The sequence below is a fragment of the Lithobates pipiens genome, unplaced genomic scaffold (genome assembly GCF_037356315.1).
Source record: "Lithobates pipiens isolate NorthernLeopardFrog02 unplaced genomic scaffold, aLitPip1_a1.2 Scaffold_28, whole genome shotgun sequence".
NCBI classification, from domain to species: Eukaryota; Metazoa; Chordata; class Amphibia; order Anura; family Ranidae; genus Lithobates; species Lithobates pipiens.
Genome location: NW_027507789.1, coordinates 31911609 through 31929558, shown reverse-complemented (window position 1 = coordinate 31929558; position 17950 = coordinate 31911609). Strand labels below are relative to the sequence as shown.

General features: G+C 45.4%; 1 protein-coding gene across 1 annotated transcript in view; it reads right to left on the bottom strand.

The window, feature by feature from the left end:
• The window catches only part of BPIFB6 (BPI fold containing family B member 6), a 52333-nt gene that overhangs the window by 18930 nt on the left and 15453 nt on the right, over positions 1-17950 (bottom strand). Inside the window, exons 6-10 of the mRNA XM_077459033.1 lie at positions 15529-15592; positions 12454-12514; positions 3160-3251; positions 1730-1906; positions 573-626 (exon numbers count right to left, since the gene is read on the bottom strand). Of these exons, the coding sequence (XP_077315159.1) occupies positions 573-626; positions 1730-1906; positions 3160-3251; positions 12454-12514; positions 15529-15592 (448 nt within the window). The remainder of the gene's footprint in view (positions 1-572; positions 627-1729; positions 1907-3159; positions 3252-12453; positions 12515-15528; positions 15593-17950) is intronic.

Here is a 17950-nt window from a genome sequence, read left to right as displayed (position 1 = left end):
TCGCAGGTTTCTGGAGGTTTCTTGTGTGCGCTCTCTAGTGGGATAACATTGAATTAAGTTTTTTGTACGCTAGATGGAGATGACCATCACTACAGTGCATTACACGTATGTAGGTTGCATCAATTTTTTTTTTTTACAAACTAGCAGCTGAAAGAATGATGAGCTTTTAAGAGACAAACTGCAATGTGATGCCTGATGCCTATGATTTATGTACTTCAGGTAATCATTGGGTACATTACATTAATACAGTATTTCCTCTATAGAGCCTTTCATGTAAAGTTTCCCTTTCTTTAAGTTAATTCAATTCACTTTTTCTAACCTAAAGAAGGCTTCATTGTAAATCAATATTATTTTGAACCGTTGTCCCAAGGCCAGGGGATGGGGCCCATAGGCCAGTGCCTATTTGGTAATCTGTTACTATCCCTATAGGACAACAATGGGTCGATCAGTAAACATAGTCATAATAATGTGTGTGTGTGGGGGGGAGGGGGGGCGGCAAGAGAATATATTATATGAGAGAGAGAACATTTTTTTTCAAAAATCATGCATGCACATATTCTTAGTGCACTAACCTCAGGAATAACGTCACTGAACACAGAGGTAGATATTGCCCCAGCTTTTGTAATCTACAAAACAAGAAAGAATTATTAGCCTCTCTGTCACATAAAACACCATGTTTTAAAATGGTTGTAAAGCCTAAATACTTTTTCCCTTAATGCATCTCTTGCAATAAGGCAAAATATGTTTAGGTGTCAGCATCCCCCCTCACCCCCCGCCCTTTTACTTACCTGAGCCCTCATTTGATCCAGTCCCTTGCCCATCTGCAGATCTTCTCTCTTGTCACTTCCTAGTCTCACTGCCTTTGCTGGGGCACTGGGAGCCATTGGCTTCTAGTGCTGTCAATCAAACTCAGTGATGAGGGAGAAGGGGGCAGGGCTGAGTCTTGCTGTCTGTGTCAATGGATGGTGGTCAAATATATACAGTTTTTAAAAAGGCCACCCTAATACAGATCACCCAGGTGATTGATAGGTGTCAGTCTGGAGAAGTAGACATTCCTAGGAAGACTGTATTCACATGCACACTGCCCTTGGTGATGCCCATATGCGATGCCGAACCTCCATTATTAAAAAACCTAAATCCAATGCAAGAATGGGGTGGGCTACTAACAAAAATGCGTGCTCTATCGGACACACCACTACTCTATATAACACACCAGCAAGTCCACCACCAAATGGCTGAAGAAAAACAAAATGAAGACTTTGGAGTGGCCTAGCCAAAGTCCTGACCTGAATCCTACTGAGATGTTGTGGTATGACCTTAAAAAGGCCGTTCATGCTCAAAAACCCTCTAATGTAACTGAATTAGGACAATTCTGCAAAGATGAGTGGGCCAAAATTCCTCCAGGACGCTGTAAAAGCCTCATTGCACGTTATCGCAAACGCTTGGTTGCAGTTGTTGCTGCTAAGGGTGGCCCAACCAGTTATTAGGTTTAGGGGGCAATCACTTTTTCACACAGGGCCATGATGGTTTGGATTTTTTTTCACCTTTAATAATAAATTTTGTGTTTACTTGTGTTGTCCTTGACTATTGTTTAAATAGGTTTGATTTTCCGAAACACTTAAGTGTGACAAACATGCAAAGGAACAGGAAATGAGGAAGGGGGCAAACACTTTTTCACACCACTGTAGGTTATACATTTCCATTTTGTGATTCCTAACATGTTTCTTACATCATTTTCTGTTGTTTCGAAGTTGAATAATCCTTCTTGCTGAAGAAGAGTAAAAAAATATCCAAGAAAGTTGGCTTTCAAAATAAGTGTTGTGGTTTGTGGATTGGATGGCAGAACCAGGGGATTGTTGGTGCTCTCTGGAGGATCAACAACATCATTTCCTTTAAGCAAAGTAACCTTCATAGGGAAAAAAAAAGTTTAGTATTTAATAAAAAAAAAAAAATATTTTTCCTGGAGGCACCTGTCCATTACATATAAAAAAACATACAAGTTGTATTTTTCTACCATCTAAAACCCTAATGAATTTCCAATGAAAATGTTATAGTAAAGTTCCTGCTGTTCTATATTTTTTTAATTACTTTGCATTTACAGATATGTAGATTCAACTATAATAAGTGATCTTGATATCTGACAGTGGAGTAAACATCCTTGCTCCATTTTCAACACAGAACTATACAAAAAAAAATAGTGCATGCTGAGAAATTTCTATTCCATTAAGGCTTTTAAGATGCCATACATAGAACGAATTTCATGTGGTTCCTGACTAACCAGCCAAAATTTTCTCTGTCGGGAGCCCTGTTGGCACCCTCCTGTCCAACAACCTTTGATAAGTTACTGTTAGTCACTTCAAATACAGGTTGGCTGTTCTGACAGCTTACAAAATACAGTAGCTGCAGCATGAGCTCATCAGTCCTATTTAGCATGGATAGAGGAATCTGTGCTGTTGGATTTTCTTTGTTCAGCCTGCAGGCTGAATTAAAAAATCTAAAGCCCCGTACACACGATCAGAAATCCCGCCAGCAAAAGTCCGATGAGAACTTTTAGTCTTAAATTCCGACTGTGTGTATGCTCCATCGGACTTTTGCTGGTGGAATTTCCGCCAGCAAAAGATTGAGAGCAGGTTCTCTATTTTTCCAACGGAAAAAGTTCTGATCGGAAATTCCAATCGTCTGTAGCAATTCCGACACTCAAAATTCCTGCGCATGCTCGGAAACAATTCAGTGCATGCTCAGAAGCATTGAACTTCATTTCCTCGGCTCGTTGTAGTATTGTACGTTACGCGTTCTTGGCGGTCGAAAATTCTGAGAACTTTTGTGTGACCATGTGTATGCAAGCCAAGCTGCAAGCCTGTCGGAAAAACCATCCAAGATTTTTCCGACTAAAACTCAGATCGTGTGTACGTGGCATAAGTGTATATGGCCAGCTTAGAAATGCAATAAGTGAGCATCCTCTGTGCAAAAAAAGGGTTCTCCTATTTTCTCAAAATGAGTTGTATGCACTAAAATTGGAACCATACACCTGTAATACACAGTTATGTTTGCAGCATATGCCTGTTCTTGCATGACTTTGATGTATTTGTGTAGCTATATCAGAGGTCTACATCAGCACACATGTAATATAATGACAAGTTAAATATAGACTAGGCTTACATTTAATTTCATCTCAACATGCTCTCCAGTCACTGTAGGTACTGGAGCTAGTAAATAATGGAGGTTTCCAATATTTTCAATGGGCAAGCCAACTGGAGAGAAAAACAGTATAAGTGCATTATACATTTAATCAGCACTAATATTATACATCTCACAGACATGAAGCGTCAATATTTAACACACTCTTTTATTAATGAAATAATCCTAGACTTATCTTTTAGCAGAGTGCCAAGTCCCCTTGTAGGGGGTGCAACGCCTTTAAGGTTATTCTTCACACCTGGGCCTCCTGGCACCCACTCATTGGCATCATGGGTTATATTAAACGGGCAAGGCTCCCTGAGTTGGTTGTTGGAAAACCCACCAAATAGGGGAAACAGTGAACTGATTTTTTTCTGGACTTCACTAGCAGCGATGATGAGATCTGGTGCCAGCTCAGTAGGAGCTCCCCTGACATACTTTCAAATTGTGGGGTCAAATTTTTTAGCATTCATTGAGGATGAATGTCAAGACACTGTTCTACCTTCTGCATAGGCACAGGTCTCTCTCCGCCTAATAACTACTTCCATAACTTGTGTAAGCAATGTGCTGCTATCATCCAGTATGACTGAATGTCCTACCACTGTTCTTCAGTAAAGTTATTACCCTTTCAAAAAGAGCCTGGTTTGGATGCTTATCATTCTGTATGGGGAATGATGGGGGAATACTCTTGGTTTTGAGCTAATGCTTCAGGATGAGTAGGGACCATAGTCAGTAGATTGGCCAGGGTGCCTGCTAGGGATGGAAACCCAAGGGCAGCCATACAAGGGAAGCTAGATTCTAACTTAGTGCCCCAGGAGCCACACACCAAGCCAAAACCGCTGCATAAAAGTGAATAGCAATCTGGACCCCAGCCATGCCGCATCCCAATGCATTTCAATATGCCAACCGGAGCTTACTCATCCCCATCTGTAAGCTCCGCTGGGTGGATACTTGGCCTGGCGGGGGGGGGTCCAGGCTGAGACTGCCATTCACTATTATACAGCAGGTCTTGTTATTAGTAGTTATTCTCTACTATTGCCTGGAGAATAGACAAGCTCCCTTCCCAGCCAGCACCCACAGCGTCGGGTACAGTATTTCATTCCCATACAGCCTGAGTGGCCCACACTCATATCTTTGGTTTGAAGGGAAGCTAGATACCACAAGGATTTCTCAAGCTGTGAAAGGGTTGACTATAGAAAGAACTAGAAATGGCTGGATGGCCACACTCCATTGAGACACCTTTATTGAAGTCAGATAAAATCCATGTACGGTAGTCATATACAATCACATCTATCACAGAGGAACAGGACAGGGCAAGGCTAATGTGTTAGTAGAACTGTACATATCATCAAATCTTCTTTGTGTATCTAGGTGGATTAAACCTTGTATTTTTAAGGACATATTGGGCTTTAATTTGGTGATAAATGGTAATGATTAGCTCCTGATTTATTTTTTATTATTATCAAAGGAAAACTGACCCAAAACAGTAATAAAAAATCATTTTTTAATTAATGTAGCTGTATATTTCTTGTTATTATCATAAACTACCACCAAAGAACAATGCAAAATAAATTCTCCTGCTCCTAACAGCGATACCACATTTATGTATGTTATTTGTTGTTTTTACCCAGAAACGATATTGTGCATTTAGCTTTTTTTGTGTTTTTTATACTACCTAAAATACACTAATACTAATTTAAAAAAATGCTTTTTGAAAAAAAAAAATCCTGCCCAATATATAATGACCATGACCCAAACACCAACCCTGGAACTGACCTAGATCAAATCTTGATCTAGGAATGTGTTCTTTTCAATGAATCTTGCCTCTCCATTCACAGAGAGAAACGCAGGGGCGGGCTTTACAGTGACTGATCACTGTGGTAGCCAATCAGAGGCTATCACAGCAATCAGGTGAGCCAAAACTGTGAGTCAATGCTCACCAAACACGACATTAGCAGAAGGTACCCCAAAGGGTGGCGCTCAAGAGCTCATATTCAATGTAGTACGTCACTACATTTGTGTTTGTTGGCCGACAATTGTGTACCGTTTATATGCAAGACAAGTTCATGGCATACGCCCTTCGGACAAAAGTCTGACGCTTTGTCTGCTGAAAACCTGATCGTGTGCATGAGGCTTTAGTTGCAATGACGGCGCAGCACCCGAGCCGGTGGACAAATCGACCTGGGGGGGGGCAACATCGCGGGCTCCCTGGACAGGTGAGTGTTCTTATTAAAAGTCAGTACTTGTAGCTGCTAACGTAAAAAAAAAATTTTTCGAGGCTGGGACTCTTGTCTAACAAAGACCAATGAAAATTTAAAGTTGGAAAAGGGGCAAGGCTACAGTGTTATTGAGGTACTTCAATTCATCTGCCATAAAAAAAAAAACATGTGCTGATCACAGTTAACCCGTGAGTACAATTTAACCATAAACTTATAGGCTAAAGCCTGCCCCTACCATTAGTGCTGGACAGACATTCAATAACACCAGAAAAAGCTTCAACTGATATTAAATCTTCTTTTCCTAAACCTTCTTTTTTTTTAATTAAAATAACAACATGTTAAACTTACATTCTCTGTGCAGTGCTTTTGCACAGAGCAGACCCGATCCTCTTCTTATGGGGTCCCCCCGCCAATGCTCAGGGTCCCTCCTCTTTAGAAAGTGCCCCTACAGAAACCCGCTTTCCATAGGGGCATCTGTGCATGCTTGCTCCTGGGCTGCCCTCTCTGGGTCTATTTACACAGAGCGGTGGGCTCGGCCCCGCGCCCGCTCCCGCGTCAGCATTTGATTGACAGAAGTGGGAGCCAACAGCTTCCACTGCTATTAATTTGCACGATGAGGAGTGAGACAGTGGCCAGAGCTGCTGCTTTTGTGCACATCTCTGGATCAAGTCAGGCTCAGGTATGTATAAGGGATTGGGGGGGATGCTTCAACACAGAAGGTGTTTTCCTTTAATACATTGAATGCATTCAAAGAGAAGTATGGGATTTTTAAAAAAAATCATAGTTTACGTAGGTTCATGCTGCATCGGTCCCCACCGGCTCTAAGATCGAGAACTGAGCGATCAAACACTGCTGTTCTCAGAGCTCCCTGAGCAGAAAGTTGCTGACTGTCAGTCACTGTCTCTCTGGAGCACTAGGCTGTGGATGGGGGGGAGCAGCCAGCTCAGGCTCTCAGCAGCTCGCTGAGAGGCTGTGATGGGTGCTGGTCCAGGCATACGGGGAGATCCCAACCATGTGGTCACCATCTTTCCTGAGCCTGGACCGGCTCTGTGATGTCAGCCATCAATGGGCTTCCCCCATCAGCGCTGTCTGCTGAAAACAGGACGAAAACAGAACGATCTGCACTCCTGTGATCCACAGGAGAAGTACAGCCAAACGAGCTTTGGCTGGACTTGTCCTTTAAGGTAAAAAAAAACCTTAAGGCTTAAGGCCTAAACAAGAAACAACCAACAAGAAGCTGGCTAGGTTGGACTGAAAATTAAGCTGTGATTATCTCTGACTTTTGAGGAGGGCACAAATCTTATTAGTTTGCTATGATCGTTAAATTGGAAGTAAACTCTCCTATCCTTGCTCCCTCGCTGGTGCCAATGTCTTCTCCCAGTCTCTTTTCAGGTTCATTTTAATTGGCTGGGCCAGAATGATGTAACTCATGCACACAAATTAATTCATTCCAGCACCAAGGAGTGGCAAATCAAAAAAACAAAAAAATTGGTCTACTTCAACATAAAACAACATTAAAATGCACAGAAACCTGCGTGTTAGCAGGTGCCACTGTAATCACCATATTCATGTGTAGGGATGGCCGAACAGTTTGCCCGGCGGTCGTTTCGTGGCGAATTTCGGCTGACTATTGGTGCCGTTCGCCCGGCAGACTTCCGTGTTTTTACTGTGTAAAGGAACTTTGACCTGATGACACATCCATCATGGGGTACAGGACAGCCAATTGAGACATTACAGCACATGGACACTTGGACATTCCCCCTAACTTATAAATACACCCGATCCAGCGGCCATTTTACATTCTTTCTTCTGTCACTATAGGGAAAGGTTGCTGTGTGGAGCAGGGAGAGATAAAATGCTAGCTATTTGGTACACAAAAGTTCTTTTCAGGACTGGTATAGGTGTTAGGTGTATATAGGTTTGCTGTGCTACTGATTGTTGCAGCAGCCTGAGTGTCTTTTGTCAGTTTAGAGAAAGGGACAGGGCGCTGTGTGCTGCTATTGTATGGACAGCCAGATTAGTCATCATCATCATCATCATCATTAGCCGTTACTATCAGGTCCACAAAAGTGCTATTCGAGTAACCAGTTATTGTTCCAGTAGCCTCTGTTTTGCCAGTTTATATAGGGACAGGCAGGAAGCAGTGTGTCAGGCAGTGAGAGTCAGTTTAAACAGTAGCTGTTACTATTAGTTCCACAAAGGTTCTTTTCAGGACTGGTATCAGTGGTATGGTAATAGGCTTGTACACGTATAATATTCTTTCTTCCAAATATAGAAAGAATATTATACATGACTGCTGCCCTTCTGCTGCAGTCTGCTAATCATTCACAACTCACTTGTTCCACAAAGCTCTTTATCATGGACTGGTAACTTGGTCTGTCTAGGGTGCTACAGTACATAGGGTTGAGTGAGGTACAGTCTGCCATTCTATAAGGACTGGTATCGGTCCACAATACATAGGGTTGAGGTGCACTACTGCTGACCGCTGCCCTATACTGCAGCAGTCCTTCAGCAGTATAGGGACTGATGTACAGTCTGTTAATCAGTCACACACAACCTACTTGGTCCACAAAGGTCCTTATAAGGACTGGTAACTTGATGTAGGGTGCTACAGTACATAGGGTTGAGTGAGGTACAGTCTGCTGTTCTATAAGGACTGGTATTGGTCCACAATACATAGGGTTGAGGTGCACCACTGCTGACCGCTGCCCTATACTGCAGCAGTCCTTCAGCAGTATAGGGACTGACGTACAGTCTGCTAATCAGTCACACACAACCTACTTGGTCCACAAAGGTCCTTATAAGGACTGGTAACTTGGTGTAGGGTGCTACAGTACATAGGGTTGAGTGAGGTACAGTCTGCTGTTCTATAAGGACTGGTATCGGTCCACAATACATAGGGTTGAGGTGCACCACTGCTGACCGCTGCCCTATACTGCAGCAGTCCTTCAGCAGTATAGGGACTGACGTACAGTCTGCTAATCAGTCACACACAACCTACTTGGTCCACAAAGGTCCTTATAAGGACTGGTAACTTGGTGTAGGGTGCTACAGTACATAGGGTTGAGTGAGGTACAGTATGCTGTTCTATAAGGACTGGTATCGGTCCACAATACATAGGGTTGAGGTGCACCACTGCTGACCGCTGCCAAATACTGCAGCAGTCCTTCAGCAGTATAGGGACTGACGTACAGTCTGCTAATCAGTCACACACAACCTACTTGGTCCACAAAGGTCCTTATAAGGACTGGTAACTTGGTGTAGGGTGCTACAGTACATAGGGTTGAGTGAGGTACAGTCTGCTGTTCTGTAAGGACTGGTATCGGTCCACAATACATAGGGTTGAGGTGCACTACTGCTGACCGCTGCCCTATACTGCAGCGGTCCTTCATCGGTATAGGGACCAAGAGTTTTGTCACAGGGTCATTTAAAAAATGACAGGCAGAGGAAGAGGCAGGCCCTTCCGCAGGGGTGGTAGGGGTAGGGCAGGAGCAACAGCCTTGAGCCAAAGTGGGAAGTTGCAGAAGGTGCGTTCAATTACTTTAAAGGACGCACCAGACTTGGTTGAGTGGCTCACTCAGCCTTACTCTTCTGCACCCTCCTCATCCTCTCGATCTGCACCCTCTTCTTCACTCTCTGCTATGTGCACCCCCAAAGACACTACCACCAACAACACCACCACCACCACCACATACCTTCCGCTTGAGTCACAGGAATTATTTTCCGATCCATATCAAGAGGACATTTCTGATGCGCAGCCACTCTTGGTATTGGATCAGGAAGAGGAGGTAGCAACAACCGCTACTCAGCAGTCTGACGACAGTACCCAGATCAGCCCAAGGAGGAGGTTGGTCCCCGGTGTTGCTGCCTACTCCGAGATCTCTACTTATAGCGGTGGGGAAGGTGAAGTTGATGATGACGTGTCTAGTGATGTCACGTGGGTGCCCACAAGAGAGGAAGAGGAGGGGAGTTCAGAGGGAGATATGGACCAGCAGATCGGGAGGAGAAGCAGGAATAACTTACATTGCACAGGAGGGACAAAGCAGACTGCAAATGTATCAGGAGCGAGTCATCGACCATGCACGGTCACATCTGGTGCTCCCAGGACACCGGCACATGGCTCCGCAGTGTGTGCTTTTTTTAACGTGTCCGCTGCTGACAATAGCGTTGCCATCTGCAATCTTTGCAGTCAACGCATTAGTCGCGGTAAGCCCAACACTGACCTAGGGACGACCGCCTTAAGAAGGCACATGGGCAGCCATCACCGAGCCCAGTGGGAGCAACGGAACACACAAAGCCACACTGCAGGCTCTCACCGTCCAGCCTCGTCTTCTACTTCTCCTTCTCCTCTCTCCTCACAATTGTCCTCCACTCCACCTTCCATCACGCCAAGCTCACATTTTTCTGCAAAAAGGCAGGCTTCCGTGGGCCTAATGTTTGAGCGTAAAAAAATGATGACGCCGGATTACCCTCTTGCCCAACGATTGACGGCTGGCTTGTCAGAACTCATAGCCCGCCAACTACTGCCATATAAACCGGTGGACTCGGAGGCCTTTCGCAAATTTGTGGCCATTGGAACACCACAATGGTGCTGTGCTGACATCCTCCTGGGGCTGCTTATTATGAGGGGCTCACACCATCCCTGTGCTATGCTGATTTACTCCTGGGGCTGCTTATTATGAGGGGCTCACACCATCCCTGTGCTGTGCTGATTTACTCCTGGGGCTGCTTATTATGAGGGGCTCACACCATCCCTGTGCTGTGCTGACTTACTCCTGGGGCTGCTTATTATGAGGGGCTCACACCATCCCTGTGCTTTGTTGATTTACTCCTGGGGCTGCTTATTATGAGGGGCTCACACCATCCCTGTGCTGTGCTGACTTACTCCTGGGGCTGCTTATTATGAGGGGCTCACACCATCCCTGTGCTGTGCTGATTTACTCCTGGGGCTGCTTATTATGAAGGGCTCACACCATCCCTGTGCTGTGCTGACTTACTCCTGGGGCTGCTTATTATGAGGGGCTCACACCATCCCTGTGCTGTGCTGACTTACTCCTGGGGCTGCTTATTATGAGGGGCTCACACCATCCCTGTGCTGTGCTGACTTCCTCCTGGGGCTGCTTACGGTGCAGGTTCAGTGCTGTATATCACGGTGCTGATGTCAGTGCTTTCTGTCACGGTGCTGCTGTCAGTGCTGTATATCACGGTGCTGGTGTGAGTGCTTTATGTCACGCTGCTGATGTCAGTGCTCTCTATCACGGTGCTGCTGTCAGTGCTGTATATCACGGTGCTGGTGTGAGTGTTTTATGTCACGCTGCTGATGTCAGTGCTCTCTATCACGGTGCAGGTGTCATTGCTGTATGTCACGCTGCTGATGTCAGTGCTCTGTATCACGGTGCTGCTGTCAGATGACTCTATCACGGTGCAGGTGTCATTGCTGTATGTCACGCTGCTGGTGACCATCTCCTGCACCCTCTTCTTTGCCTACCCTGGTCCCTGACCTTCTGTCTCCTCCATTGCCTTCATGCGCTCCACAGTCCTGAGTTGTCACAACAATTTCCCATATAAAAAAAGAATGCTTGTAGTTGTCGATCCCAGATTCACCTCATACATGTGTTATGTCATTGGCCATGTGGTGGGACTATGTTTGCACAGCTAATAATTATTTTGTGGCTGCAAATTTGACCTATAGGTTTGCAAAATTGCCTCCCATTGAAGTCAATGGGGCCCGCCGCGAACGTTCCGGTTCGCGAACTATCGGCCGCGTCCGCGGTCCGCATTCGCGAAACGTCCCGTCGGAAGTTCGTCCATCACTATTCATGTGTATTAATGCTAAGGAAGAAGGAGGCAAGATCATTTCCTGTTATAAGGCTATATAGGGGAGTGTTCTCCTGGGCACAGGGGTACTTTTTGGTTCACGGAAACTGAGTTAAGTCCACAAATCATATGATGTGATTGCTAGTGGAGGGAGGAGTCCACCTGTAATTGAACTGGAAAGTTTAGAGCCAATAGCCAGTAGACACGTGTATGAGAAATGTTTGAGCCCAAGGTATGTGCACCATTATACAGCCTTAATCAATCTACAGCCTCAGTTATCATACGGCTTGCATCAATGTCACAGTCTAAGCAACCTCAGGGAGACTATCACTATCGGCGAAATGCTGATGCTACAAGTTGAATGTCCTTTGTGAAATTAATGTGATTGCTATTGAGAAGTCGGATGTAATGGGAATGACTGTGTAAAATTCCTCTACTAATCGCATGAATTACAGTAAACAAATGGAATTATTCTGAAAAATCTGGTCTGTTCACTTAATGAAGATGAATTTAAGAATGCCTTCACAATGTATACAAAAAGCGAAACAAAGTGTAAATAAATGAAAGTGATTAACATCAGTGTATAGAAGGAAAAGCAGCCAGTATGGGACGAGGATAATAGTGGCCTGTGTAAGAAAGTTTACAGTTGGAAGGGTTGTATGGTGTTTGCCTAGTGTGGTGTTTTTCTTTCTCAGCAGTAGGTTCACTACAGTTCTGAAGCATTTCCAGGAACATAAACCTGGACCATGGAAGAAGACAGACCTTGGTAGTGAAGGGCATCCCTTTCCATGCCTACAGGTTGGAACAAAAAAAACGTGCTGTGCTGGAGAACTGCTGGAGGATAGTTAATGTTCTGCACAAATAATCTCACATGACTCTGTTGTCTAGTGTTGGGACAGGTAAGACCAGACCAATGTTACCGGTCCTTCTGGTGTGGGGTCTTGGCCTAGCCGAATAGGGTGTCAACTTACACGTTAATTATTTTCACTGTAGTGTGCCTGGTGGCAGGTAAAGCAAAGTTCCCCATGCCGCTGTGCAGTGGCACGTGTGAGGTGTCCCCTGCCTACATGCACATCTATTTAAAATGCTATGCTCCCAGCAGTCAGGGCTCCCTTTTACTAAGGCTGTCATTTCTGCAGCCTTTGTGGGAATAATAGTCTTCTGTGTTAACCCAAAACCCGAAAGCATATTGCATTTTCTGAATCAAACTCCCATCTCACTGCTCACTATCCTTACTTACCCTCTTGTATGCATAACTTTTTATTTACTTCAGTGAGTATGTAATCCACAGCTGGGCAAGCCTGGAATATAAGAAAAATCAATCACAAATGTATATATGATCTTTCTTTTTTACGATCTGTTTATTAAACTTGCTATGCTCATGTTTTGTGCCTGCATACCTATATGCATCGGGCCAGTGTTTTTTAAGGAAGGGACCCATAAAATCAGCGCAGCCCCTTTATAGTGAATAGATAAAGTATTTAGGCTATCCATGCATAGTTGGATCTCTCTAGTTCAGTCAATTCCCCCATTCACACTAAACAGTGTAGATGAGAGAATCTACATTGCCAATTCTTGTATTCAGGCACCAACGGCTACCTGAATACCAGAATGGTGACTACATCTGATGGGGTGCAGTGAATGTTGGGCCGACAATTTTCCATCTGGCGCAGTCAAATTTGAAATTAACTTTTGCCGAACTGGCAGATCCACCCATGGCTCGAAATTCAACCGATTCAGTGAAATAGGATAAATGTGATCCATGTATGGCTTAAACGTGTATATATAAAAGCGAGGGGCTATATGCTTTTTACTGCTTCTAACTAATTAAAGATAATTCCGGTTGCACTTTTAGTTTAAATTGACTGAAGACATTGCAGGTGTATTATTGCAAAGGGTTTACAAAGTCTTATGCCCCGTACACACGAGAGGGATTAAGTCTGACAGACCTCCAAAGGAGTTCCGACGGAGTTCCGACGGAGTTCTGGCGGACTTTTCGACCGAACGGACTTGGCCACACACCATCACACCAAACTCCGACGGAGTCGAACGTGATGACGTACGACTGGATTCGACGTAGGAAGTTCATAGACAGTAGCCAATAGCTGCCCTAGCGTCGGTTTTAGTCCGTCGGAGTAGCACACACACGAGCGAATTTTTCGAAGGGGACCGGGTCCGGCGGAGTTCCGTCGGGAAAATTTGAAGCATGCTTCATTTCTAAAGTCCGTCAGACTTTAGCGAAGCTAAAGTCCGTTGCAGCCCACACACGATCGAATAGTCTGACGGACTCAGTCCGTCAGACTTTGGATGTCGAAAAGTCCGCTCGTGTGTACGGGGCTTTACAGTTGGTCCTATTTAGAAAGTTACCACAACCACGAGTAGCAGTACAGAGAAGCAAAGTCTGTTCACTGCCAGCATGCTGTAGAGAAGGACCTTTTCTCTCTGTGTGGAAGCAGTGGTCTCTATGCTCATTGCTGATTCAATGCTAGAGCCGTCCAATCATCAGAAAGCATGAGCTGAGCTCAGCAATGAGAAGAGGCAATGAGGTGGGGGACCCTGCAGCATCATGTGACTAACATAAAGACATCAAACTGAGAGGGTGTTGGAGCATGGAGCTTGGAGTTTGACTCTAGCTGTATTTATAAACAGTTGCAAAAAAAAAAGTATGTGAACCCTTTTGGAATGATATGGATTTCTGCACAAATTGGTCATAAAATGTGATCTGATCTTCATTTAAGTCACAACAATAGACAATCACAGTCTGCTTAAAATAATAACACACAAAGAATTAAACGTTGCCATGTGTTTATGTAAACATTCACAGTACAGGTGGAAAAAGTATGTGAACCCTTGGATTTAATAACTGGTTGAACCTCCTTTGACAGCAATAACTTCAACCAAACGTTTCCTGTAGTTGCAGATCAGACGTGACGTGCACAATGGTCAGGAGTAACTCTTGACCGTTCCTCTTTACAGAACTGTTTCAGTTCAGCAATATTCTTGGGATGTCTGGTGGAAATCGCTTTCTTGAGGTCATGCCACAGCATCTCAATCGGGTTGAGGTCAGGACTCTGACTGGGCCACTCCAGAAGGCGTATTTTCCTCTGTTTAAGCCATTCTGTTGTTGATTTACTTTTATGCTTTGGGTCGTTGTCCTGTTGCAAAACCTATTTTTTGTTAAGCTTCAGCTGGTGGACAGATGGCCTTAAGTTCTCCTGCAAAATGTCTTGATAAACTTGGGAATTCATTTTTCCTTTGATTATAGCAATCCGTCCAGTCCCTGATGCAGCAAAGCAGCCCCAAATCATGATGCCCCTACCACCCTACTTCACAGTTGGGATGAGGTTTTGATCTTGGTGTGCTGTGCCTCTTTTTCTCCACACATAGTGTTGTGTGTTTCTTCCAAACAACTCAACTTTGGTTTAATCTGTCCACAGAATATTTTGCCAGTACTGCTGTGGAACATCCAGGTGCTCTTGTACAAACTGTAAACATGCAGCAATGTTTTTTTTTGGACAGCTTCCTCTGTGGTATCCTCCCATGAAATCCATTCTTGTTTAGTGTTTTACGTATCGTAGATTCGCTAACAGGAATGTTAGCATATGCCAGAGACTTTGTAAGTCGTCACCTCACTGAGAAGTCTGCGCTGTGCCCTTGAAGTCATCTTTACAGGACGCCCACTCCTAGGGAAAGTAGCAGCAGTGCTGAACTTTCTCCATTTATAGACAATCTGTCTTACCATGGACTGATGAACAGCAAGGCTTTTGGAGATACTTTTATAACCCTTTCCAGCTTTATGCAAGTCAACAATTTTTAATTGTAGGTCTTCTGAGAGCTCTTTTGTGCGAGGCATCATTCACATCAGGCAATGCTTCTTGTGAAAAGCAAACCCAGAACTGGTGTGTTTTTTATAGGGCAACTGTAACCAACACCTCCAATCTCATCTCATTGATTGGACTCCAGTTGACTGACACCTCACTCCACTTAGCTCTTGGAAATCTCATTAGTCATACTTTTTCCACCTGCACTGTGAATGTTTACATGGTGTGTTCAATGAAAACATGGTAACATTTATTTTTTTGTGTGTTATTAGTTTAAGCAGACTGTGATTGTCTATTGTTGTGACTTAGATGAAGATCAGATCACATTTTATGACCAATTTGTGCACAAATCCATATCATTTCTACAACTGTATTATTAAATAGAAGTCCTGTCTATTCTTTGAAAATGGTCTCAAATTCATGTTATTAAAAGCAATAATACATTCTAATAGTTAACAGTTAACAAGGCATGCATTACTATTTAGATCACTTACTGTTGTAGGCAGAATAGTTTTGAGGTTTTTATCTAAGAAACTATTCATCACATTAGGCAAAATTCTGTAAAACAGAAATACGCAGAGTTAATATTATAATTTTGCCAAAATAATGTTTTATTCAACCATTAAAAATCACTGATATATTTAATTGTATGCAATTATCGGTTCACTTTCAGCCTCAAGATACAGTATCTATTAGTTAAGACAAAAGCTATTGAAAGTGTTAAAATTGTTGATATTCTTCTGCAGATATACACCACTGTATTCCCAATGTTTTGGTTTCAATGGATAATTGGATTCAACAAGGGTATTGTTTTCTATCAAATCTGCCATCCCCCAGTTCTAATGTAGAGAAACACATAAAAACCTAGATATCTAAATTGAATAAACCACATATAAATGGCAGATTTAACATCCCTCAAAAAAATTGTGGGGGGCGTGGCCTCGGCATGGAGGAGTGAGGACGCTTGATCAGGGAGCTCCCGGTCCGTGACCCCTCCGTAGCCTCGTACGCTAGTCTAGCCGCACATTTCGGCATCCCCGGCACCACAGCACGCCGCTGGCAATCCACCGCACCGGCGGAGATACTCACAACGGCGATATGGACAGGTTCCTGGTGCCGCTCCAGCCTCCGGCCTCCACGCCTGACCCAGCCAAGGTCCAGCCCGGCGCTACACGGGGAAGGTGAGAAGGGGACGCAGCACTCCCACGACCTACCTCCGTTCTCCCCACCTAGTGACCTGTCTCCCTGCCTCCCCCGCTCGCTGTCCATGGCCTCCCTGGGCAGCGTGGAGCACAGCGGCCTGCCGCCCTGGCCCCCCCGCGGACTGCAGTATTCCCAGGGGCCTCCCCACAGAGGCTCCCCCATCCTGGAGCCATGCAATCAGCCAGCATCTACATCAGTTGCACAGGGGGGAGCGCAGGGCTACTATCCACCCCCTTTTCTAGGTGTCAGCACAGTGTGGTCCCTGCTGCAGAATCTTCCCACAAAAGAAGATTTTAACTGCATGACTGCCAGGATTGAGATGACACTGAGGACTGAAATTGCAAATGTTAAACGGGAAGTGGCGGCCACGACCACCCGAGTTGCAGCCTTGGAGAATGATGTAAGGTCAGTGACCACAGATTTAACGGGTTTGAAGGGCACGCAAGACACCCTGACCGACAGAGTCGCACAGTTGCATTTGCTGGTGGACGACCTTGAAAATCGCAATCGCAGGCGCAATGTTAGGATCAGAGACTTGCCCGAAGCGACTGGTCCCTCTGACCTCAAAGCCACTGTCACAGCCATCTTTAACGCTTGCTTGGACCACCCTGCCGATACGCAGATTACTATTGACAGAGTCCACAGGACCATGGGACCCAGGGGCCCCACGGAGGGCAGGCCACGTGACGTCCTGTGCTGCCTCCACAGCTATTCCGTGAAAGAAGATATCCTACAAGCGGCGTGGCACAAAGGCAGCGTAGAGTTTGACGGGGCGCAGGTTACCCTACTACGGACGTCTCCCAGAGGACCCTACAGATGCGACGTTGCCTGCGGCCCCTCCTGGAGAAATTAAATGAGCAGAGGATACCCTACAAGTGGGGTCACCCATTCCACCTCATAGTACGCAAGAATGGCAGGCCCGTTGCACTACGTCACCCATCTTTCTTGGATACGCTGGGTCTCCCACCGATCGCTGTCCCTGATTGGTTGGCGTTTGTAGTCCCACAAAGCACTCCAGCAGGCGAATCCGACCCTCGGGCCAGGCCGCAGAGATCGAGGAGAAACCGCCGACCACACCGCCGGAGAGAGCAAGCACCTCAGGACCCTGAGCCGTGAGTGTGTAGGGCCTCCCCTCATATTTTGATATCTGGAGAACGTTGGGGGGGTTTTTTCTTCCTTTTTTTTTTCCCCCTTTAATTTAACTCTTTTTTATTTTGGTGGTTTGTGTCTTTAATAGAGAGCATCCCGGTCCAGCCCTTACCAGAGTTCCCCACGGATGAACCCGGGAGGGGAGGGGGGGTGAACTATAGGGATCCCGTCCGGCCTGGCGCCCCGACACGGACTTGGCCTAGTGTCGGCTGCCCGTACCTATGACCCTGGTACAACTCGCAGTTCTTGGATCCGCTAGGTCACCACCAATGGGTCGGCAGTCTTTGCTGGATCATTGCCCATATTGACTGAACATTTGGGGGACAACCCCCCCCCCCCTACTTTTTCCCTTGCCGCCTGCTGAACTGGATGCCATGGACTGACCACCCGCCTAGGAATCCTGGACAGAGGCGGTTTAATACACAGGACAGTTGTGGGGTCAGGTCACCTGGCTGAGTAGGGGCAAACCCCCCCTCCCCCCCCCCCTTTTTTTTTTTTCTTCCCTCCCCCATCTGAGGGTGGGGGGGGATTGGGGGGAGGGGGGGGAAACCTGAGTGCTAAGGG